This window comes from Cetorhinus maximus, chromosome 18, assembly GCF_964194155.1.
Source record: "Cetorhinus maximus chromosome 18, sCetMax3.hap1.1, whole genome shotgun sequence".
NCBI classification, from domain to species: Eukaryota; Metazoa; Chordata; class Chondrichthyes; order Lamniformes; family Cetorhinidae; genus Cetorhinus; species Cetorhinus maximus.
In genome coordinates this window covers 45508838-45533500 of record NC_135896.1, presented here as the reverse complement: position 1 = coordinate 45533500, position 24663 = coordinate 45508838, and the positions used below count along the sequence as shown (strand labels likewise).

General features: G+C 46.3%; 1 protein-coding gene across 17 annotated transcripts in view; it reads left to right on the top strand.

Moving 5' to 3' along the window:
* Nucleotides 1–21434: 21434 nt before the first annotated feature.
* Nucleotides 21435–24663, top strand: part of nid2a (nidogen 2a (osteonidogen)) — a 174824-nt gene continuing 171595 nt past the window's right edge. For all 17 annotated transcript variants that reach the window (XM_078562579.1, XM_078562589.1, XM_078562578.1 and 14 more), the window contains exons 1-2: nucleotides 21435–21692; nucleotides 22255–22557. In XM_078562579.1, coding sequence (XP_078418705.1) covers nucleotides 21492–21692; nucleotides 22255–22557 — 504 coding nt within the window. In that variant the 5' untranslated portion in view covers nucleotides 21435–21491. The remainder of the gene's footprint in view (nucleotides 21693–22254; nucleotides 22558–24663) is intronic.

Genomic DNA, 24663 nt, shown 5'->3' with positions numbered 1-24663 from the left:
CATGTGAGAATGCTCCTGTCATGGAAATGCAGTGGAGGCCCTAATAGTTGCTCAATTGCAGGAGGATGATGATGACCTGCAGTGAGGACACTCCATAGATTTTCACAGGCCCTGAGAATGTCTGACTTCTCTCTGGCCAAGGGCAGCTCGCTTGCTCCCTGTGATCAGGGTCATATCATGGAGACACAGCCACGAAACGTTAAAAGCACCTGATCCTTCAGGAGCACAGAATCACTGGTCACAGCTGTTGAAAAGGTGCTGAGAGCACACAGAGAGAATGATGGAAATCTGTGACGCCTGCCCATGACATTCTGGCAGCAATGACAAGCACCATCGAGGTGCAGGCTTCAGTAATATGTCTGGGGATGTGAGGCCGGACCATCACTTTGGTCTAAAGGCTGCACAAAGCACAGGGAAGAGACTCTGGACTGACACACCTGCCTTTATCTTGTGCAGAAAGGTTTCACATCTGAGTGACGCGAACACTGCTTATCCAAACAAGGAGCCATAGGCAGGGAGAAATTCATGGGATAAAAGCAAAATACTGCAGATGCTGGAAATCTGAAACAAAAATAAAAGTTGCTGGAAAAACTCAGCAGGTCTGACAGCATCTGTGGAGAGGAAGACAGAGTTAACGTTTCGAGTCCGTATGACTCTTCATGTTCTTGGGAGTTTATTGACAATAATGAACAGTATGTAGAAGTGATTAACACCCATGCCTAGGCTGTGCAATTATATGTTTTTAACTTTCCTAACCTTGCCGCTACGTGTTGGTTCTCCCTGGACATCCACAGTGGAGGTGGAGGCAGCTGCTGACTGCGACGCCCTGTCTGTGATGACCTTGGCGGGTGTCCTCTGGAGGGCCCTGGCCTGCTTTCAGGGTCCAGCTGTGTGGCAGTGGCACCCTCCTCGGCCTGTGGAGCTGGAACTGCTGAGGTCGCAGGAAGAGGGGATACAGATCAACCGGACACTCCTGGAGTCTCCAGAATGGACGGCCCCAGGTGGTACACCTGCTGATCCTCCTCCCTATGGGTGTCTGAGGGCCCCTAGCTGATACCTTGAGGAGAAGGGGTAACTGGAGTCAGACCGGGCTGCCCCAAAGCCCTCTCGCATACACACTGTTGGAAGCCAACTGTGGTGTCAGCGATGGAGTTCAGCCCACACAGCAGTGCAGGAACGACGTCCTGGACTAAGGTCTCCATAGCGGCCGCCATCCTTCCAGTGTTGACCTCAGTGCATTGGCATGCCGGCGCTATCACCTCAGCCTGAAGGAGGAAGGACTCCCCCATCGTGCCTGCCAATCTGAGGAGTGCAGTAGACGTGCCTTCCTGATGTTCCCTAACTTGCCTTTGCAGCTCCAGCAACTGGGACATGACCGAGTCCAGAGGCTCCTCATCTGATTTGGGCTCAGCAAATTTCTGGCCTCCAGCAGTCCTCTGAGTGCCGGACACCAGGGAAGTCCTTGCCGCCGCCTGCTGTGGATCAGACAGTGCGATGTGCTCACCAGATTGTGATCCCGAAGCTACTCTAAAGCTTGTTCCCACCGAGGCGTGTGTCTCTGTGCTGGTGGAGGGTGTGGGTGAGTGCTATGACGGGACTTCAGGGAGAGTTTCAGTGGATTCCTCTACAGAGCTTCCCTCGATACTTGATTGGAGGCCCTGGGTTGTGGACTGTCTTGGTTGTTTGGCAGATGTGCCTGCGAAAGCAAGGCAGATAATTAGTGCATGGCAGTGGCCTGTGAAACAGGACACATCACTCACGGCATGGTTGTCTGATGGATGTTGCACTGCTGGATCCTCACTTGGTAGATTCCTGGAGTCTCCTCGTCATCAACACAAGACCAGTCCAGATCCTCGCTGGCCAGCTGAATGGATGTTTTCAAAATCTGTGAGGACATTGATTTCAGGCATTTTACACCAGTCTGCCACCTCTCCTGGCCTGTGCGGGTGGTGAGTGGTCCCATGAGGAGGAGGAGGACAATGACGGTGAGTGTGAGAGAGTGAATAGTGATGTTCCTTGAACTGGCAGTGAGTGAGGGCCCTGTGGATGTGTGATGGGTTTGTGAGTGTGTGAGCTGGGAGTGATGAGAAGAGTGACTTACCCTGGCGGAGCAGAGCAGATCATTCATCCTTTTGTGGCACTGGGTGGCCCTGCCCTCTTTTGCAGGGCATTGGCACTGACCACCGCTGTCACCGCCTCCCAAGCCGGATTGGTGATATTGCTGCCCATCCTGCGGTCAGACTGGGGGTAAAGGACATCACAGCAGGCCTCGACTATGCCCAAAAGGTCCTCAAGGGACATGTCATTGAACCTGGGGGCTGCAGTCGTCTTGCCTTTCGGGGCCATGTCTTCTGTGCAGCAGCCCTGGGCTGGAAGTACTGAGAGGTGTGCGCATGGCTGCCCTTCAAATATGGCACCCGGCATGATGAAGCAGCGAAGTGATGGGGTGGCGGGCGAATGAGAGCCCGCCCACCCGCCACAGAAACAACATGTTTCCCCAGAACGCATAATTAATGCTGCAGGTTTGGGACGATACGGCGTGAGAAGTCACCATTGCAGCCAGCAGGTAATACGTCATTTTGCCCATCCATTGCTGTGCTTAGTGGGATGATTCTGCCCCATATTATTCTGACTTTGTGTGACTGACACTCTGAGCTAGCCCATACAGACCAGCCCTGTGACTTTCTCTTTGCGGCCTTGCAAGTCCTTCCCTTGAGATTGAGCAAGTCTGCAGTCAGAATGGGGAAGTTACAATAACTTTGTAGCATTGGCCATCTTGTGTGTGCACAGCTATTCCAGAGTTGCTGCTGTGACAGCTGTGACTCCTGTAACCAAAGGCATGACGACACTGTTGCAGTCTACTGCAAGTTAAAGGTTTGTGAACCAGGGTTATGCTGCAACACTTAAGAACAGAGTGGCTTTATTTAATTGCTTCCAGTCCACAGGCTAACTTCACGATTTCACATCGTGAACCCCTCTGTTTTGCTGATGTGCAACTTAATACTCACAACAAACTGACAATGCTGTACTTTCTATCTTCTGGGCTGGGGGCATTTAGCTGTTTTCAAAAGACTGTGTCATGTCACAAAAACTAAACTCAGGAATTTCTGAGTTGACCATCTGTCAAAAACAATAACTGACCATTCTTCCTGAAATCCCTTATTGTTTGGCTGCTTTATCACAACTCGGGTTTATGGTTAACAAGAATGTTCTTTGTTTTCTCTCTCTGACTATTTTTTTTACCAGTTTTTCTCCCTGAATTACGTCCTGTTCAGAAGTCGGGGGTGGGGGTGGTGGGGAGGGTGGGGGGTGGTGGGGGGAGTTTCTTCAGGGTTTCTCTCGCTCTGCGACTGTAGGAGTTTGTCAGTTCGCCTGTTTGCAGACTGAAATGGTGCTGTAATCCCCCAAACTTCCTGCAACGTTACAGGAGAGGCTTCATGGAAATTCACGCCCAACAGCTCATGTTGGAGTTGTAAAGATGGCTGAGGTCTCTGGTACCTCATCTAAATGGGCATTCTTACTGAATGAAGCTGGACAATAAACATTGATGGGCTATTAGACCAGCTAGGGCATCACAGCTCAGCCCAACCTTGTCGTTATCGAATGTAACCACATTACACTTCCAGCAGAGGGTGTTAAATCATCATTAGAGAAAAAGAAAGACTTGTATTTATATAGCACCTTTCACGACCACAGGACCCCCTAAAGCACTTCACAGCCTATTGAGGTGTTGTGATGCAGGAAACATGGCAGCCAATTTGTGCACAGCAAGATTCCACAAACAGCAATATGAGAATGAGAACCTGTTTATTTTTCATGATGCTGATCAAGGGATAAATATTGATCAAGGCACCATGGATAACCCCCTGCTCTTCTTCAAAACAGTGCCATGGAATATTTTGTGTCCTCCTAAGAGGGTAAACAGAGTCTCAGTTTAACGTCCCATCTGAAAGATGAAAGGTAGAAAGTAAAAAATTAGGCGTGGCAACCGCAGCTTTCCTTCATCTAGGGGTCCTATAGTCACCCATGAGTGCTGGCTAAGATTAACTCATTTAGTACAAACTACAGATCAAACTTGGCTCAGAACCAGAACTTTTACAACTGGTCAAAATAACTAAGGAGTTTTATCCAAGCAAAATAATTCTTCATAATTTCCACAACTCTGCCAAACAACAGCTTAGATGCACATTTTATACAGTAGGTAAGTGTGATGGCAACACTTAAAAAGTTAAAATAACTCCTTATCACTCTTTCGGGAAAAAAATGATAAACTTACTTCTATGAGAAACGCTGGCAGCCTGTAAACATATACATTGTGAAAAACATTGCAGGAAACAGCCAAGTCGCTGTTTAGAAAGATGAATTGTCTCCAGGGAAAATGGGAAAACCTGAGGTTTGAGGTTGTTGAGGTTAATACGCTTGACAAATTCCTCTTGAGCACCCCCGCAGGACATTGATGCTTTGGATAAGGGTTAGAAAAATGAAACAAGAATGGCTACGGATTTTAAATCTTTTAAGTAATTAGATTGCACTGTTTTATTTTGTTATATTTTAATAAGAGTCTTGTGGGATAAATGAAAGCATTAACTGTTGTTCTTTTTTGCTGGCCATCGGTAGTGTCTTGTGGACAGTCATTGGGATCAGACATTTTGAAAAGCTTGTGTGGAATTTAACTCTTGGATTGCCAAGTGACACATGCACCAGCTGGCCTCTTTGGGATCGAAGAGGGTGGAATGAAAACAGAAAATGCTGGAAATACTCCACAGGTCTGGCAGCAGCTGGGGAGAGAGAAACAGAGTTAACAATTCAGTCATCACCTTTAATCAAAACTGGGAAAAGTTATAAATGTAATAGCTTTTAAGGAGGTGAAATGGAAGAAGTTCTGAGAGAGGACAGAAGATGGGAGACATCAAATGATAAAAGAGTTGGTGGAACAGAGCCAAAGGGCATGGTAACGGTACAAGTAATGAAACAAAAGATGGGTCCAGAGGAAGTGTGAATGGCAGAATTATGAACAACTGCCATCGAAAACAAAAACAAGTTTAAGACCGAAACCTGCAAGGAACTGGAGACAAAATGTGGGGCAGAGATTATGGTCCAAAATGGTTGAACTCAATGTTGAGTCCAGGCAGCTGTAAAGTGCCTAATTGAAAGATGAAATGCTGTTCCTCAGGCTTGTGCTCTGTTTCACTAGAACACAGCAGGAGGCCGAGGGCAGAGATGTCAGCTTCAGAGCAGATGAAGAATTAAAATGACATGCCACCTTTAAGTCCAGAGTCGTATTTGCAGACTGAATGCAGATGTTCCACAAAATGGTCATCCAGTGAAGAAATTGCACCTGTGGAAACTCGCCAGAATCAGCTTTCCAGTCACAAAACCACACATCAACCATTGCCCTTTCTTCCTGTAACTGAGCCAATTTTAGATCCAACTTGTCCCTTTGCCTTGGATCCCAAGGGCTTTTATTTCATTGACAAGTCTACCATATAGAACCCTGTCAAAAGCCTTTTTCAAATCCATGTAAAATACATCAAACATGCTACCCTTAATGACCCTCTTTGTTACATCCTCAAAAAAAGTCAAGTTAGCCAGACATGATCTTCTCTTAAAAAAATGTATGCTAATTGTCCTAATTAACCCCAGCCTCCCTAAATACTCCTCCTCAGGGTTTTTTCCAATAATTTTCCCACCACTGAGGTTCGGCTAACTGACCTGTAATTGCTCGATCTATTCCTTTCTCCCTTTTTGAACAACAGTACATCCTCTGGTGCTCTGGCATCACACTGGTAGCCAGAGAGGATTGGAAAATGATAGTCAGAACCTTTGCTATTGCCTTCCTTGCTTAACGTAACAGCCTGGGATACATTTTCATCCAAGCCTGGTTATTTATTTACTTTCAGAAATGCTCAATTCCTTAGTATTTTTTCTCTCACTATCTTTGTCCTATCCATTGGGCAGAATTTTCCCAGAATTGCACTAAGTGCGGGAGACGGTGGGTAAAATGGAGTCCTACCCATTGATGAAAATGACGGGTTTTCACTCCATATCTTGCCGAGCCCGCCTCATTATTTATGCATTCCCAGGAAACACGCCATTTCCATGGCGGGCGGGCTCTCATTTGCCCACCCACCATCGCCTCGCTGTTGCATCACGCCGGCCGCCATCTTTAAAAGGCAGCCGCCAGCAAAGCACTCGCCACCGGCTCACCACCACTGGGAGACATGTCCAGCAAAGGCAAAAAGACTGCAGCCCTCTGCTTCAATGACGGGTCCCTCGAGCGACTGCTGGATGCCATGGAGGCCCGATGAGCTTTGCTCTACCCTCGCTCTGACCGCAGGATTGGTAGCAAAGTCACCAACCTGGCTTGGTAGGTGGTGGCAGCGGTGGTCAGCGTGAACGCCCTGCAGAGGATGACAGCCACCCAGTGTTGCAAAAAGATAAATGATCTTCTCCGTTCCACCAGGGTAAGTCACTCTTTTCATCACTCCCAACTTACACACTCACAAACCCATCACACATCCACAGGACCCTCACTCACTTCCAGTGCAAGGGACATCACCATTCACTCTTTCACACACACTGTCATTGTCCTCATCCCATCCATGGGACCACTCACCATCCACACAGGCCAGGCATACTTATCATCTGGCCTGGCAGGAGTCCTGATACACTTTCCCCATCTCTAATCATGCAGGACAAATTGGCACACAACAGGAGGGAAAGGACGCAGACAGGTGGAGGGATGCCAGAAATCAAAGTTCTGACAGAATTTGAAAACAGAGCCATCCAGCTGGCCGGCGATGACTGGGACCGGTCCTGTGCTGACGGTGAGGTCGGCGCTGCTCTACCAATTGAGGATCCAGCAGTGCAACATCCATCAGACAACCATGCCGTGAGTGATGTGTCCTGTTTCCCAGGCCACTGCCATGCACTAATTATCTCCCCTTGCTTTCGCAGGCACATCTGCCAAACAGCCGACAGAGTCCATGACCCAGGGCCTCCAATCAAGCCCCGAAGAAACCTCTGAAGAGGAATCTGAAGGCACCCTCCCTGAAGTCCCGTCACAGCGCTCACCCTCACCCTCCACCAGCGCAGCAACACACACCTTGGTGGGACCTAGCTTTAGAGTAGCCTCCGGATCACAATTTGGTGAGCACATTGCACTGTCTGATCCACAACAGGCAGCGGCAGGGACTTCCCAGGTCCTTGGCACTCGAGGACTGCTGGAGGCCAGAATGTTGCTGAGTCGAGTCAGATGACAAGCCTCTGGGATCTGAGGAGTGCAGCGGACATCCTTTCCTGTTGTCACCTAGCTTGCCTTTGCAGCTCCAGCAACTGTGACATGACCGAGTGCAAGGCACGATGGAGGAGCCTGCCTGTCTTCAGGCTGAGGTGATAGCGCCGGCATTGCAATGCACCGAGGTCAACACAAGCAGGGTGGAGGCCGCCATGGAGACCTTGGTCAAGGATGTCACTCCTGCACTGCTGCATGGGCTCAACTCCATTGCTGATGCCACAGTTAGCCTCCAACAGTGTGTACGTGAGAGGGATGCTGGGCAGCTCGATCTCACTCCAGCTACCCCTTCCACTGATGGAATCAGCCAGAGGCCCTCAGGCACCCACAGGGAGGAGGATCAGCAGGTGCACTCTCTGGGGCCATCCACCCAGGTGACTCTGGGTGTGAGTGGCCCATCTGCATCCCCTCTTCCTGTGACCTCCGCAGATCCAGCTTCACAAGCCAAGGAGGGTGTCGCTGCCACACAGCAGGACCTCAAGAGCAGACTGGGGCCCTCCAGGTCTCGGCCCTCCAGAGGACATCTGTCAAGATCATCACAGACACGGTGTAGCAGTCAGCAGGCCACCTCCATCTGCGCTGTGGATGTCCAGGAAGCACCAAACGTAGCAGCAGGGTTAAGAAAGTTAGGTAAAAGTAGTTGCACAGCCTGGCCATGGGTGTTAATCACTTGTACACACTGTTCATTATTGTTAATAAATTCTTAAGAATGTCTCCCTGCCTATGGCTCCTTGTTCTGATGAGCAGTGTTCTTGTCACTCAGATGTGAAACCTTTCTGCACAAGATAAAAGGCAGGTGTCTCAGTCCATGGCCTCTTCCCTTTTGCTCTGTGCAGCCTTCAGACCACAGTGATGGTCCAACCTCACACTCGCTGGAAACATTACTGATGCCTGCACCTCGGCAGTGCTTGTCATTGCTGCCAGAATGTAGTGGGCAGGCGCCACAGAGTTCCCTCATACACTCTGTGTGCTCTCAGCACCTTTAAGGTGGGGCTGGCCCCCATCACACCAGCATCTGTGACCAGTGATGCTGTGCACCAGCTCCTGAAGGGCTGAGGTGCTGAAGGCGGACATAGCATCAGGTACATCTAAAGTTTCATGGCTGCATCTCTGAGATGGCTCTGATCATGGAACACACGCAAACTGCCCTCAGCCAGACAGGAGTCAGACATTCTCAGAGGCTGTGTGAAGATCTCACTGCATGTTGTCATCATCCTCCTGCAATCGAGCAACTATTAATGCCTCCACTGTACCTCCATGACAGGAGCATTCTCACAGAGGGTATTGGCACTGCGATAAGCCAGACTGGAGTTAAACATTCACAACTGCGATGTGAGGATCTATGGGGATACCTCACTGCATGTTGTCATCATCCTCCACAAACCTGGCAGCTATGAGGGCCTCGCGAGTGCGCCTGCCTTGTCTGGCCAGTGCAAAAGCCTCACCCCCGTCGATGTCACCATTGAGGACCTCCTCACCCTCATCCCCGTCAGCGTCCTCCTCACGGGTGGAGAAGTGCAACTCCTCCATCTCCTCCTCAGCCAGGTCCTCTCCCCGTTGCAGCGCCAGGTTGTAAAGGGCGCAGCAAGCGACGATGATGCATGACACCCTTTGCCGACTGTGGTGCAGGGCTCCACCAGACTGGCCCAGACACCGGAACCGCACCTTCAGCATCCCGATGGTCTGCTCCACCAAAGTGCGATCTGCTGCATGAGTCTCATTATAGCATTGCTGTGCTGCAGTCTGAGGCCGCCACATGGGTGTCATCAGCCATGGCCTCTGTGGGTAGCCCTTGTCCCCGAGGAGCCAACCCTGCAGTCTCTGTGGACCCTGGAAGACTGCAGGGATATGCAGGTGACTAAGGATGTAGGCATCATGCACACTCCCTGGAAACTGTGCACACACCTGAAGGATGCGTTTCTGGTTGCCACATACCAGCTGCACGTTCAGTGAGTGGAAGCCCTTGCGGCTGACGAAGTCCACCGAGTGTAGCGACAGAGACCTGAATGCCACATGAGTGCAGTCAATCACACCCTGCACCTGTGGGAATCCCGAGATCAGGGCAAATCCAATGGCCTTTGCATCCTGGTTGTCCCGGTCCGGGTGAAATGCACAAAGTTGTGTGCCATGTAGAAGATGGCATCCATGACCTCATGGTTGCATTTATGGGTGGCAGCTTGTGAAATCCCACAGAGGTCACCTGTGGAGCCCTGAAAGGAGCCATTGGCATAGGAATTGAGCACCCTGGTCACTTTCACAGCCACTGGCACTGGATGCCCTCCATGTCCCCTTGGCGCCAAGTCCTGCAGTAAGTGGCAGATGTGAGCCACCAGGTCCCTAGACATGCACAGACCTCGGCGTCACTGGTTCTCAGTCACCTGCACGAAAGACAAGGGGCGTCTATAGACCCTGGGTGCATTAGGCGCCAACCAGCCACGGCTCGCTCCTGGGCAGCATTTGCGGGAGCCCCTTCTTCATGAGGTTGCTGCTCTTGCCTTTGTGCAGCCAGGTCCCTCAGTCGCTCCCTCTTCAATCTTCCACAGTCTCTGTAGGCCATCGGGCATACAGCTAGGTCACCAGGTTCCATGATCCTGACATGGTCCTCCTGCAGCATGAAGGAGATAGAGATGTGATTACTTAGCACCTTTCCTGGCTCTGTGTGACCGGTCCTTAATGCTTCCCAGAGAGTTCTGGTCACCCCTTGGAGGGCCAGAGATGAATGTGCTGCATGGCTGCCCTTCAACCTGCGACATGGGGGACTGGTCCAAACCAGGATGCTGAGATTGCAAGGGGCTGTGAGCACCTCCAGCAGTGACTGCTACATGGCCAGTGTTGGTGAGGAGATTGTACAATGTGTGCAGCCCAACTGCTCCACAGTCCAATAAAGTGGTGGTGGACTCGAAGTCTGTGCTGGTGGGGTGGTGGTTGGGGGGGTGGTGGGGGCTGGTGGGGGTAAGGTGTGGAGTGCTAGGTGGCCCTTTGGTGCCTCCGTGTTGCTTGTATGGGTGGGCAGGCTAGGAGCCTGACCCCAATCATATTACTGTGGCTGTGCCTGATCTGTCTTAGTTGCAGAGGCATGGCCAGTTTATACAGGTGTCCCTAATGCGTGGCCACTCCCCTCGCTTACCCTGACCCCCAACTCGATTGCCTGTCTGCAGGCTGCAGCGCCAGGGCAGCACCTGACCACCCCTCCCCCACCACCTCAGCAGTCGCCTCCGAAGCCGGCCAGCACTTGCCCTGGTCAACCCCCCCCACCTCAGCAGTCGCTTCCAGGGCCAGGCATCAGTTGCCCCCACCCCACGGCGCCCCTGAGGCCTGTAAACAATGGGTGAGCTGTGGAGAACGCTGCTGCTCACTCACCTCAGTTCCCCCAAAGTGAAGGCCGCCAAGTGCGTCACCTGTGTGTTGTTGTGAAACATGTCGGCGTGCTTTCCTGCTGACGTGGATGGATGATACGGCGGGGTTCCAAGAGCCTGGCGAGATGGCCTTTTAATTATATGCTAATGAATTACAATTAGCTCCCTGCCGACCGATGGTGGAAAATGCGGCCCACCGTTGTCGGGCTGAGCGGAAGCCCGCGACTTGCCTTCACACCGTCGTGACGCAGGTCACGCCATATTTTCCGTGCACACCACCTATCACGCCCGCCGCCAGCGGGCTCAGAAAATTCCGCCCAATATTTCAAACTCATCCTCCTTAACAATTTGTGAAGTGTCCCCTCTTGTGTGAAGACAAGTGCAATGTATTCATCGAGAGCCATGCCAATGTTGTCATCTCCAAAACAGGCTGCTTTTCTGGCCTCAAATAGACCCTACTCTTTCCTTTGTTATCCTCTTGCTCTATATGTATTTATAAAGCATCTTCGGTTTTTACTTGATTTTACTTGCAACATATTTTCATATCCTCTCTTTGTTTTCATAATTTCTTTTTAAATTCACCCCTGCACTCTCTATACTTCTCGAGGCTATCTGCAGTACGAAGCTCTCACTGTCTGATGTCAGCTTCTCTCTCTTACCTTATCCTTTAATGATTTGTGTACATGGATACAAATCTTTTTGTTTCCCTACAGCTCCTTGTCTCTTCCCATTAAAGTTCTGATTTGTCTTTCTCAGATTTAAGTTGGATGACTTCAAACTTCCCTAAATTGACTCCATCTGTTATAAATTTGTTCACTCTCTTAGTCTTTGTTCTTTTGTAACTTTCTGCTTCCATCTGGACTGCCTAACTAAGTATTATCTCTTGAATGTGCAACTCTCTTTTAATTGACGTGCAATACTTTCTGTAGGGAGAGCATATCACTTGCACATTGATAATATAATAGCCTTTCTTATTGAGGTTTGACATAGGACTGTTGGTAATGGTTCAAATGGCTACAATGATGCTCTCCATTTTGGGGAAGCAATCAATATTGAAAACTTTCATTAGCTATTCCCCTGCTGTTGGTGGACTCTGCTGATACATTTATGTGGAGGCATCATGAATTAGGGTGTCAGTTACAGCATGGACTGGCAAAAGCCCCAGATTTGACTGGGACAAGTTTGCGTTTGGGAGGGAGGAATTTTGTTTGGGAAACCCATATCTGGGTTTCCCTACACTCTGTGCTGTTTTAATTCTGCAGCATCTGTCTTTTTTTCAAGTATATTTACCACCTGGAAGCCAGCATAGTTGAAAGACTTGATTCCCTCTGAGGCAGGGAGAGATCCTGAACAAGCCACAACCTAGGAGAAGAGGGAGCTATTGAAATGGTGGAGCATGGCAGTGGGGTGGGTGTCTGGATTTTTTGCAGAAGGGCGGTTTCTGGTCCCTGGGGATCCAATACAGGGTGTGGGGGAGAGCTCTCTGATCATGCAGGGGAAGATATTCACCGATCTTGTGGGGGTCCAGGAGGTCCAACATAACAGAGAGGTGCTTTGAATTGAGGGGCAGGGCAGGTGGCTTTTTAATGGCAGGCAGGGAAGCAGGCAAGCTTGCTGTATTGCTCTTCTTGGCCCACCAGCAGTGCTATAAAGGCACTTATCTCTTCCATGAAGTTGTCTCCATGTTCTTTAGTAGCCAGGTTAAACCTGAAAGATGAATTAAATATGAGGTCCATGGTCTTACTGTAATATTTTAATGGCTAGCCCATCTCCTGGAAGTGTTTCACCATCATTAGTGAAATAGATGGGTTGGGGTCAGGCTTAAGGTGTTAAAAATTTTAGCATCCCATCCAATCCCAACCCATCACATTGCAATTGATACTTGTAATGTTCCTGCAGCATAAACTATAGAACGTATTATGAATGCTGGTCTTTACAAGGCAGCTATGTTTTAAAATGCCTCCTTTAATTTAAAGTGAAACAGAATGTTCTGGACAGGGGGATGGTGAGCTCATGCTAAACTTCTGCCTGGAGACAGACCCATGTTATCTGGTTGTCATGGGGAAAAATCCCAGACCAAAACCTATTGAAAAGCAAGTGACAGTTTTCACACCTTGACATAGAAAAAGGGACAGCTGCTTTTTGGGGACAGAGACAGAGAGACATGGAGAAAAAGAGGGAGAAACAAAAGCAGCCACTACTGATGAGAGTTGGTTTGCTGCTCAAAGAGAAGAGAACAGAACAGTTGGGACTTCTGGAGATTTAACTGAAAGAACAAGGAGTCACCAAGTTGGGCCTGGCTATTGGAAGTTGGTTCAGGAAGACTTAGGCTCAGTGGAATGATTTTCGAAGGATATTGGAAGATTCTACTTAGCGTGGCAGGGAGGAGTGAGCCTACTGGAACATTGGGAGTAACTTGAGCATTAATCTTTAATGCTACATATCTGCCAGAAGTGTGGCTTAAAGTAAAAACGTATCATTAGTCATATTTCAGTTGTGTTAGTTAGTTCATGTGGAAGCACCTTTTATTCAGTTTGGTGTTAAGTCTGTTAAGTATGCCGATTATAGTTTGTTTGTTACAGTAAAAATCTTAAAATGTGAAATCTTGTCCGGTTCTTTCCATTGGGAAATTCATCTCTTTTTAAAAGTTAGTGGTCTCCGTGGGGATTGTGAAAAAGGCGATGGTGACTTTTGCTGCCACTGGTAGTGGGTGTGGCCTCTATGAACCAAGGGCATATTTCAATTGTAGCATTGCTCATGATTCTGGAGCTCACCATGCAATGGACATGGGTCATGATCGAGTAGGTTACTGGTGTTACAGGGACAGTTTTATCAAGGAGCATTGCACCTCCTATGAAAAGAATAATGCTGGGTTGCCATGTGCTTTTCTCTGCACTATGATATAGCACAAAAGGTGCCTGCATCATTCTGTGTGGCTGAAAAAATCTTCTACTATCCACTTCTAGCAATGATGTGTTGATAGGTCTGAATCTAACTTTCCCTTTGTAAGATAAAAACAGAAAATGCTAGAAATACTAGCTGGAATAAAAAACATATATTCAAGTTTGCTGACAGCACTAAGATAGGTGGCATTGCAAACAGTATAGATGGAAGGATAAAATTACAAAGAACTATTGATTAAGCGAATAGGCAAAACTGTGGCAAATGGTTTTCAATGTATGCAAATGTGAGGCCATCCACTTTGAACCAAAGAAAGAATAGGTGATTGCTTTCTAAATTCTCAAAATCCAAAAACAATGGAGGTCCCAAAAGATCATGTACATAGATCATTGAAATGTCATGAACAGGTACAAAAAATAATCAAAATGGCCAATAAAATGGCCTTTCTCTCCAGGGAACTAGAATACAAGGGGGTAGCAAATATGCTACAGCCATGCAAAGGCCTGATTAGAGCACAGCTACAGCACTGTGAACAGATTTGAGCACCACACTTCAGGAAGGACATGTTGGCTTTGGTGGATTCACTAGAATAGTACCTGGGCTCCAAGGGTTAAATTACAGGGAGAGATTGCACAAACTAATGTTATACGCCCTAGAATATAGATGGTTATAATGTGATTTGATCAAATTTTTCAAGATGTTAAGGGAAACAGATAGGCAGAGAGAGAAACCATTTCTGCTGGTTCTAAGAGAAGGGAGCACATTTAAAAAACGAGCCAGAACTTTCAGGAGTGGAATTGGGAAACAGTTCTTCATGTTAAAGATGGTAGAAGTTTGGAACTCTCTTCTCCAAATGACAATTGATGCTAAATTTATTGTTAATTTTCAATATAAGATTAATAATTTTTTGTTAACCAGGAGTATTAAGGAGTATGAGGCAAAAGTATAGAGTTAGGTTGCAAATCAACAATGATGTCATTGAATAGTGGAACAGGCTCAATGGACCAAATGGTCTATCCCTGTTCTTATGATGCAATGTTCCTACAAGTCAGCAGTATCTGTGGAGATAGAGGCAGAATTAATGTTTCTGCTTGATGACCTTTCAGTAGAGCTGGAAAACTTTAGAGACACAACAGGTTTTAAGAGGCAGGGAAAAGGGGAAAGAGCAGAAAGGGAGGGCTGTATTAGGGTGGAAGGCAGGGATTATTAAGGGGGGCATGTTAAACTGCCAGGGTGGGCAGATCTCTGCAGATGGCAGGTTAAAAGACCAGGAACTGTCAGCATGTCAGGAGGCCATCAGAAATCCGCCAACTTCCGCATTTAATCCAAACACATTTGTTAACACCTAGGAAACCCCCATGGGACAGTTTGGCTTGAGATCTAAATAAGTTAAATAGCAATTCAGTGTAGTTTTAAGCCATGGATTCTGTCTTTAACTCTGACAGCACGGGTTTCCTGGCTTCCTGGAACTCACCAGGTAAAACAAGGTGAGAAAACAGAGGGGATTGTAGGAATTGGCAGGCAATAAAGACTTAAATACTGAGACATCACAGCTGCCTCCTTGCCCAAGTAAAAGTCTTTTACTCACAGGACCTGTTCTGAGAGGGTGCTTTCACTGCTTTGGAGGTGATTTCCAAGACTTTAGAGGTCATTTATACTATTGTGGAGATTCGTGTCTTTGATCTGCACTTCCCAGCTGTCAACCTTCCTGTCAAGATAGGAGCAGTTTATGCAACTCTACCATGGAGCCCTGATGAGCAGCAGCAGCAGAAGTAACATCAGCAGCAGCCTTCTCCCCAGCCACCTGCTGGTACAGAGGAATGGGCATAGAACTCCAGATTGCTGAAGGTGATAACCCACAACACAAGTTTACAGGCAGAGAATTGGCTTTCTGAACACTCAGCACCAGTATCTCAGGAGGTTAAAACTTTCTCATCAGGTGGCTGCTTATATTTGTAGTTTCCAAGAAGAAGCCCTCCTGACAAAGTAAGCATGCAGTGCAGTCAAGATCTCCACAGCTCTGAATGTCTTCATCACTGGTGTTATGACACAGCAGTTTGCAAAGGCTGAGTTGTTTAAATCCCAGAGGGAAACTTGAACAACTGTCATAACCTATATTTTTAATTGGTATGTTTGAGATGCAGCTCTGAATTGAGGAATAAGACCAACGAGCCTCCAAAGGTGTTTTTTATATAAAACTAAATTAAACATTTATTAATTTAACAACAAATTAAATACATACACATGTCTATAATTACTGCCATAATAACTTTTAAACAAATCCCCAAATTAATCACTCTCAGGTAAATCTTCACCAAAGCAACAATAACTAATAGACTTTAAACAGGCAACAGACAAAGCACATTTGACCTTACAAATTCAAAATGAGCTTCCTTGCAGTATGGTTTCTTTGCAGACACAGTTGTAAGCTTACAGGCTGGTTAGATCTTAAATGCCTCTGACTCACACACACAAACCCCTTTCTGTTTATACCTAGTTTTTCCTTTGAATGGAAATTTTCCATTGTCTTACTAGGTTTTTAATTTTACCTCTCCTAGCAATAATAACCTTTAATTTCACCAATTTTTATTAGTAATATAAACACATTGCTTGGTGTCTCTCAGCTACGTGCAAGATTTTACCCATTCTTTTGAATGGTTTATTCAACAAATGCAAATTTACACTTTACATTCTATCCTTATTCAATTAATGCCTCAAACTACTGTACATCAAAGCACCCAGGCTAGCTGGCTTTAAACTAGTTAAGACACACAAAGGCACACACATAGATACAGACCCTACTACAATTACATTTTAAAAATAACTTCCAGAAACATTATAGACGTTAGTATCTCTTCATGATGCTTGACTCTAGTCTCTCTCCAATGGTGTGCAGTGTTTCTGGAAAGGCTGGCAGAACCTCAGGCATTTTCTGCTGCTGCTCATGAATAATCCTTTTCACCAAGGACCCCTGAGGCTCAGCATCTGTGCCAAATTGAGCAGAACTTGGAGAGTTCTGCACCCTCCAATGGGGACTTTCTACTGCTCTGCCCACTTGTAATGTGTGCTTCACCATTTGTGACAATCCAACTACCTGTCCTGCCCGTCCCACCAAGGTATGCATTGGTGGAGGATGCACATGAGCTATGTGGTGGTGCCTCCTCAGAGTGGGTGACCTTCTCTAAGCTGCCTTCCTCCTCTCTGGTGCCATCTCCTGATTGGCACTTGTAGGACCTTTGAGAAATAAAAGATACGAATTGGAAGTGTACCAGTTGAGAGGATTCTAAGACATCATTGTGCAGATCATCATTTTTTAGTGGCTACTGATATCACATCTACAGGAGTGAGTTGTATGCCATCTGCTTGTTTGATATGTAATTTTGTCACCATATATCTTGGTTACCCCACCTGTCCATCACCAATGGCCAGGCATGCAACAGGTTTACATCCAGCCCCTCCTCCGCAGCCGTCAAGGTGGAGATGATTGGAAGGTCACCTCCTGTTCTCTTCCTCTCCTTGGTGTTCTGTGCGCTCCTCCTGTAAGGAGAGAAAGAGCAGAGCTATGAGTGTGAACTGTGCAATGTTTTGAGAGGATGGAAGGATAACATTTATGGAGGGTCACTGAGGGGTGGGTGTGACATTGTTATAAGATGAAGGTGAATGCTAGTGGCAACGACTCAGATGGGGATTTGAGGAGGCACCTGGACTGAGAGGGACAGGTACACCTGCAAGCTTTCTTGTTCTGAGAAGTGAAGTGCAAGGAGAAGGCTGGGGAAGGCAAAGTGAGGGAGTTTGTACCTGAATGCACCTTGACACTTGCCATTCCTGCCCTGATCAGGTCATTGAAAACCTTGTGACATTGTATCCAGGAGTGGGGCACAACCCTTCTACTACCGACCTCTTCAGCCACTTCCAGCCATGCCTGCTTGTTCTCTGAGGCTGCCCCCTTTCCCCCTCAGTGGGGAACAGAGTCTCCCTGCGGATCTTTACAACCTGCAGCATTCCAGAAGCCTGGTACTGCCCTTTCCAGGCTGAGCCACCAACTATGAAGTTCCTGTCATGACACTACCACAATGTTCCAGTTCTGATCCTCGCAGGATCCCTTTAAACATTGGAGCTGAAACACACTGATGGAGGTTGGCATCACACCTGGCAGCTCTAGATGGTTGGGAAATCTGGAAGCCAGATGCGAATGAAGTGGCTGGATTAAAAAACCCCATTGACAAATGCACTGCTGAAACTTTCAGGTTCCTGGTGTGCTGCCGGATTCCTCTGCTATGTCTGAAAATTACAATTCAACCCTAAATGACAAAAGGGATAATGGTGCAAGGCAAAGGAAATGGGAATGGGACAAGAAACAAAAGCTGGGCCCAGACAAAGTGTAAATGGCAATACCAACAGCTGCCCTGGGGGAATATGGGGGCAGAGATTAGGGATTATTGAGCTCAATGTTCAGTCCCAAAGGCTGTAAAATGCCTGAGCAAAAGATGTTGTTGGTGTTGTTCCTTATGTTTATATCATGTTCTGAATAAGAACTCTCAGCGCCCTGGACTCCGTTTACACTTTCCACACTCTTCCCCATCTGTCTGCTCAGGGCAGACCATTACCAACATCTCCACGCTAACTGTTAGCAAGCTTTTACTCAAAGTTTTAAGTTTGTTCCTCTAATTTACTTACGTCCATTTCAGCACGTGAGTAAATCTGAGGGTAACGGCAATGAAGGTTAAAATGGTCTATACTATTATCTAGCTGACTAACTATTTATTCAGTCTACCAGTTTGTTCAAATTAAGCTGGAGAAGGATGGCTCTCTATGTGTTCATGATCTTTATAACGCTCATATATTAAGAACAACATTGTTTTTGGACAAGTGTGGATGTCAGAACTGTAGGTGTTCCTCTCCCAGAACTGATGTTTTGCCTAAAAGTATTCCAAAAAGAGCGGGGACATCCTTTGACGGTCCCTGAAGCCTTTACTAATCAGCCAGATCTTATCTATGACTAACAAATGCATGCTGGTCATAACAATCCTTTGAACACTGCCAGGCAAAAGACGGAAGGTCACGTCCAGTCCCATTGCATTTGGAACAGACAAGACTATCCTTTCCGCGTCCCTCTTCACAGTCCTTTCATCTTAACTAGAATGTGAATGGAATTGGAGAGGAAAGAAACACAATCCGATCCACTCCTGCTGATTTTTAATAATAGTATGCATGACCCACATCATCATAAACTCGCTGGAATGGGAGTAAAAATAAAATGACTCTTTTCGTGCGGTTTCATGTAAGAATGGGTTAATCCGAATTAAGGGGAAACATTAATTTATCAAAAGCTTAAAGTTCCAATTCATTACGATGGTGTAATTTTCCTACATTAAGTTCACATATTCCGTGATCATGAAAGTATAGAATGCTTCTCGCACATTGATGCTAACAGTAAGTGATGCTCGCGTAAGAGGGAACTCAAAGGAATATAGAATTTAGGAGCAGAAAGAGGCCATTCAGCCCTTCGAGCCATTCGACAAGATCATGGTTGATCTGGTTATGGGTTCAACTACCACCCCCCACACATAATACTTGACTTCCTCGTCTCACTAAGAAAATAATTAATTTGTTCTTCAATAATTACAATAATGGGACACATCAAGAATGAACACAACTATTTAACAAACTACAACGAAACATTTATGAACATATTTTAATTTACTGCGCAGATACATGTGTCAGAGACGAGTATCTGCAAAATGCAGCCAGCATTCAGAAGCCATATCAGGGGCAGGTCTTGTCGAAGCTGAAATGGTCCGAGTGCTCACCTCAGTTAAATTGAAAAAAAAAATCTTGTTACTTTTTTTTAGTAATACAGCACTTTAAACACCAACCATGTTATTACATACGAGGTTTTAATTAAAATAAGAAACCTTCGAGTAAACAATGAGGTGACGTTGACGGGATATTTTTGAAGATCTTACTCAAAATGGGACACTGGTATCTGGCAAAGAAAGTGCACAAACATCACCAACTCATGGAAAGCTTCTTCATTTCTGTCTGTTCATGATATGCAAATAATGAAGAATTCACCACGGGCCCCTTTGAAATATTCGTGTTGCTGCTCAACTCGAAGGTGTCCTCCAGCTGTCTGTTTTCATTGCATCCTGTGGCGAGCCAGAATTTCAAATTACATTGCAGCAATTTCAAAGCAAAATGCCGAGCGGAATAGCCGTACATTTTAATTATATATATCTTTGGTACTAAAAAGGCGCGACACTTTTAAATCGACCCACAATTTATGGAATATGAATTTTTGTTTGTTTGTTTTGCAGGGCTAAGCGGAAAGAACAAGGTTTAATGAGAAAACTTTTAAAAAGAGCCTGCACTGGCACAAAGGGCTGAATGGCCTTATCCTGCGCTGTGTGACCCTATGATATTGCTCTGGAGTTGATGATTTGCTGATCAATATCTGCGTAGGATTTTTTGGTGTTTTGCCAAGTGCGATAGAACAGCCAATTGTTTACTGATCTTAAGTGTATTTTTTTTTACCCACTATATCTCTTAACTTGCAGTTTCCAAGCATAATTGTAATCAGAATTGTAACACAGTAGCTTGAACGGAGTTAGGAAATTGTTTCGATGGTGTATCGGCTAACTGGTTTAAGCGTGTCCTGGTGAGTTTCAGATATGACAGTAATCATTCCTTCTTGTCCAGTTTGCAAATAGTAGAATCGTGTGAGTAAACGGTGACACTTACACATCTTTACGAATGACATCAACTATGATGTGCAAACACAATGGAACACGGCCCATTAGAGTTCAGCATCTAAACATGGAACATATGCATCACGCGTATAGGATTGCAGCAAACTTAACTGGATTTCCTTCGGGCATCATATTTGTCTTACTGAAGGACATCTTCCCAGCATCAGCTCGGCAAGAAAATTTGATTCACTTCATTTGGATCAGCAGGGAGTGGCTGGAGTGGAAAGCATTATTAAGCCACTGAAATTTGAGGCAAAATAAAGAAAGGGGTATGCTGCACACCATCCCGGTCAAACTGCAACTTAGCTTGTCCCTGACTGAGACCGAACATTCAACAACGAGCCTTTGGGGAAAAAAAGCAGATACGATTTGCAGCACGCTGTCAGGGAATTTGAAGATTACTGCACCGTTCCCCCCGCCCTCACCACACAGACAGTAAAGCGTTTAGATTATGGTTTAATAAAAAGCAGTTATTTTATGAGGAATGTCAGGTCCTGTTCCCAGTTGCTGTTTGTAGATTGTACAAGTCTTTTTCAGGGTAATGCTCTCATTTGACCGTTTCTTGGTCCCAGTACTGTTAAAACAGTTCGTATCGCAACCACCAGTCTGAGTACACGAGATGGCCAAAAGCGATTGGTGTCTGGTTTCCATGAACGTTGCGGATTTCCATCATTTCAGGAATCGGGTTCATCGGCTTCAGGGAATTCTGTTTTTGTTGCTCTTCCACCCCCACTACGTGTCAAAGAACACGGCAATGCTCTTGTTTCCAGTGCAGTAAAGTCACCGGGCCCGCGAGCATTAGTTCTGGTACAACATGTACTGGGGCTTTTTCCAATGGGTTCGCGCCAACACTTCTAAACATTTCCAACGATGTGTGTTTTCCTTTTCCCTCTCGGTGTTTTCTTTAGGTCTTGACTATTTGAACGAATAAGTGCGATGAGAAAGTGGAGCATAGACAAAGTTTAATGGCAACCAGATGTCAACGAGTGAGGAGAGTGCGGCTTGACCTGTCGATCAGTTCAGGCATTAGCCAATGAGAGCGCAGAGATTGGGTTGCTCTGCCCTCTCCCGGGGGCTATTGGCTGTTCTGGGGTTAAAACATAAAGGCAGCTATAAAACCAGATCAGAGCACCGAGCCGCTTCTCCTTTCCTTCCCCTATCCACTTTGGAGCACATCTGCTCGCTTCCAGAATGCAGGAAAAGGGCTTCGCTTTCCTTTTAAAACTCCACTGGATTCTCAACTTGGTTTCTGCAATCCAGAGAGAGGAGCTTTTCCCGTTTGGTCCACACACACAGGACATTACCCTGCAACAAGGCGATGATGAAACTTCTCAAGTTGTAAAACTCAAAAGGCCACTTGTTTTTTATGATACACAGTTCAGTAATCTTTACGTAAGTTTTTGTCTTTAAGTCTATTTGCTGTTGTGTGCGGTGTTAAGCAAAAACGACCGTTACATGTTAGTGGGTGCTATTTTCTTTACTCGAACTACGTAATGAACATTAAAGCAGACCTCCTCCCGGCTTATTGTTTTAGTTATCGGGGCTGGGGGTGGGGAGGATTATCTCTAACTTCTGCTTTATCGCTTCTCAGAATTAAGCCCTGTTAGGATTTGACAAACACCGCGCCCTCCAATCATTTATGAAAGGCAATAGTTTCACTAACTAATTGAACTAAATCAGGGGACGATCATTCCCACCCTTGACAGGAAAAACTGAAAATTGTAGTCTGATCTAAAAGTGCTATTTGTAATGAGGTATATATTTATTTTGTGTTCAGATATGAACGTGCCTGTAAATAAATATTTCAGGGCAATCATTGTTAAAAGTGCGAAAGTACAATCAAAGCATCAAAGGTGAATTTTATTGTAGCCTTTATGTTTAAGAACAAAGGCAACAAGGCGTTTCACTGAGTTTCACTGGGTTGCTAATAAATGGTTGAATCCTTTATCTTCAGGTAGGAACGAATGGGATCATCTCCACTCAGGATTTCCCCCGAGAGACCCAATATGTGGATGACGGATTCCCCACTGACTTCCCGGTGATAGCGCCTTACTTGTCAGATATCGACACAAGTAATGGCCGAGGGCGGATTTATTACAGAGAAGACGATTCCTCTGACGTCCTTGACCGCGCAGGCCAAGAGATCAGGAGAGGCTTTCCTCAAAGTTCATTCACCCCGACCAACGCTTTCATCGCCACCTGGGAGAACGTGGCGCCTTATGAGGAAATAACGCGCTCGGTTGCCTCCTCTGACCGGGTAAGAAACTACAAGGGATCAGTAAACTTCGTTAGTACTGAGATGTCAGCAAACGTGTATGGGCCTGGCTTGGGTACAGCTTTAGGAGTCATCCTATTGGCGCTTTCCTCAAAGCTTGATGATCAAGCTTTAGGTCAGCACTAGGGAGCACTTCCAATGCAACACTATTTTCCACTATTAACTTACCGAAGTGATTTTAGATTTAAAGCCATACTGGCTAAGTTAGTGTTATCAAGAAGCTTGTTTGAAATAAACCAGGATGCGTTTTGTTATCTTGTTGATTCTTAAATATACATATACATGTATAATTTTTTTTTCGTGGAATGTGAGTGTCGCTGGTACAGTCAGCATTTATTGCCCATCCTTAAATGCCCTTGAGCAGCTGGTGGTGAGTGCTTTCTTGAACAGCTGCTTTCCATGTGGGGCAGTTACACCTACTGTCCTGTCAGGGAAGGAGTTCCAGGTTTTTGACTCAGTAATAGTGAAGGGACAGTGATATAGTTCCAAGTCAGAATGGTGTGTAATTTAGAGGAAAACTTGAAGGTGGTGGTATTCCCAATGCGTCTGCTGCCCTAGGTAGTAGAGGTTGCAGGTTTGGAAGGTGCTGTCAGAGGAGACCTGGCAAGTTGCTGCAGTTGCTGTGCATCATTGGTGGAGGGAGTGAATGTTTAAGGTGATGGATATGGTGCCAATCAAGCGGGTTGCTTTGTCCTAGATGATGTCGAGCTCCTTGAGTGTTGTTGGAGCTGCACTCAATCAGGCAAGTGGAGAGTAGTCCATCACACTCCTGACTTGTGCCTTGTAGATGGTGGACAGGCTTTGGGGAGACAGAAAGCAGGAGAATTCCCAGCCTCTGATCTGCTTTTGTAGCCACAATATTTAGTTTGTTGGTCCAGATATGTTTCTGATCAATGGCAACTCCCAGGATGTTGGTGGTATGGGATTTGATGATGATAGTGCTGTTGAATGTCAAGGGGAGATGGTTGGATTCTCTCTTTTTGGAGATGGTCATTGCCTGGTGCTTGAGTTGCATGAATGTTACTTGCCACTTGTCAGCCCCAGCCTGGATGTTGTCCAGGTCTTGCTGCATGCAGGCTTGAACTGCTTCAGTGTCTGAAGAGTTGTGAACGGTGCTGAACATTGTGCAATCACAGCAAACATCTCCACCTCTGACCTAATGATGGAAGAAAGGTCACTGATGAAGTAGGTGAAGATGGTTGGGCCTAGGGCACTCTCTGAGGCACTCCTGAAGCAATATTTGAGGGATTTGACGACTGACCTCCCGGTAGCCACAACCATCACTCTTTGTGCTGGGTTTGCCTCCACGCAGTGAAACGTTTCACCTCCCTAACCACCCCCTGCCCCGATTTCCATTGGCTTCAATTTTACTAAGGATTCTTGAGGCAACAATTGATCAAATGCTACTTTGATGTCAAGGGCACTCACTCTCATTTCACCTTTGGAAATCACCTCTTTTACTCATGTTTGCACCAAAGCTGTGATGAGGTGTGGAATGGAGTGGCCTTGGAGGAAACCAAACTGAATGACCAGGTTGTTGCTGATTAAGTGCCACTTGATAGCATTGTTAATGTTACCTTTCATCACTTTGCTAATGATTGAGAGTAGATTGATTGGGCAGTAGTTGTCCAGTTTGGATTGGGCATATTTGGGCAATTTTCCACATTGTTGTATAGATGCCAGTGTTGTAGGGGTACACCTAGTTCTGAAGCACAACTCTTCAGTACTATGGCTGGAATGTTGCCAGAGCCCATAGCCTTTCTGCAATCAGTGCCATTAGCTGTTTCTTGATATTGTGTGGAGTTAATCAAATTGGCTGAAGACTGGCATCTGTAATGCTGGGGACTTCAGGAGGCTGGGATGGATCATCCATTTGACACTTCAGGTTGAAGATGTTTGTAAACCCTACAGCCTTGTCTTTTGCACTGACATGCTGGGCTCCCTCATTATTGAGGATGGGGATTTTTGTGGAACCCCCTCCTCTGTTTAGTTGCTTAATTGTCCATCACCCTTCATGACTGGGACTGCAGAGCTATGATCTGATTCTTTGGTTGTGCAAACCCTTAGTTTTGCCTATAACATGCTGCT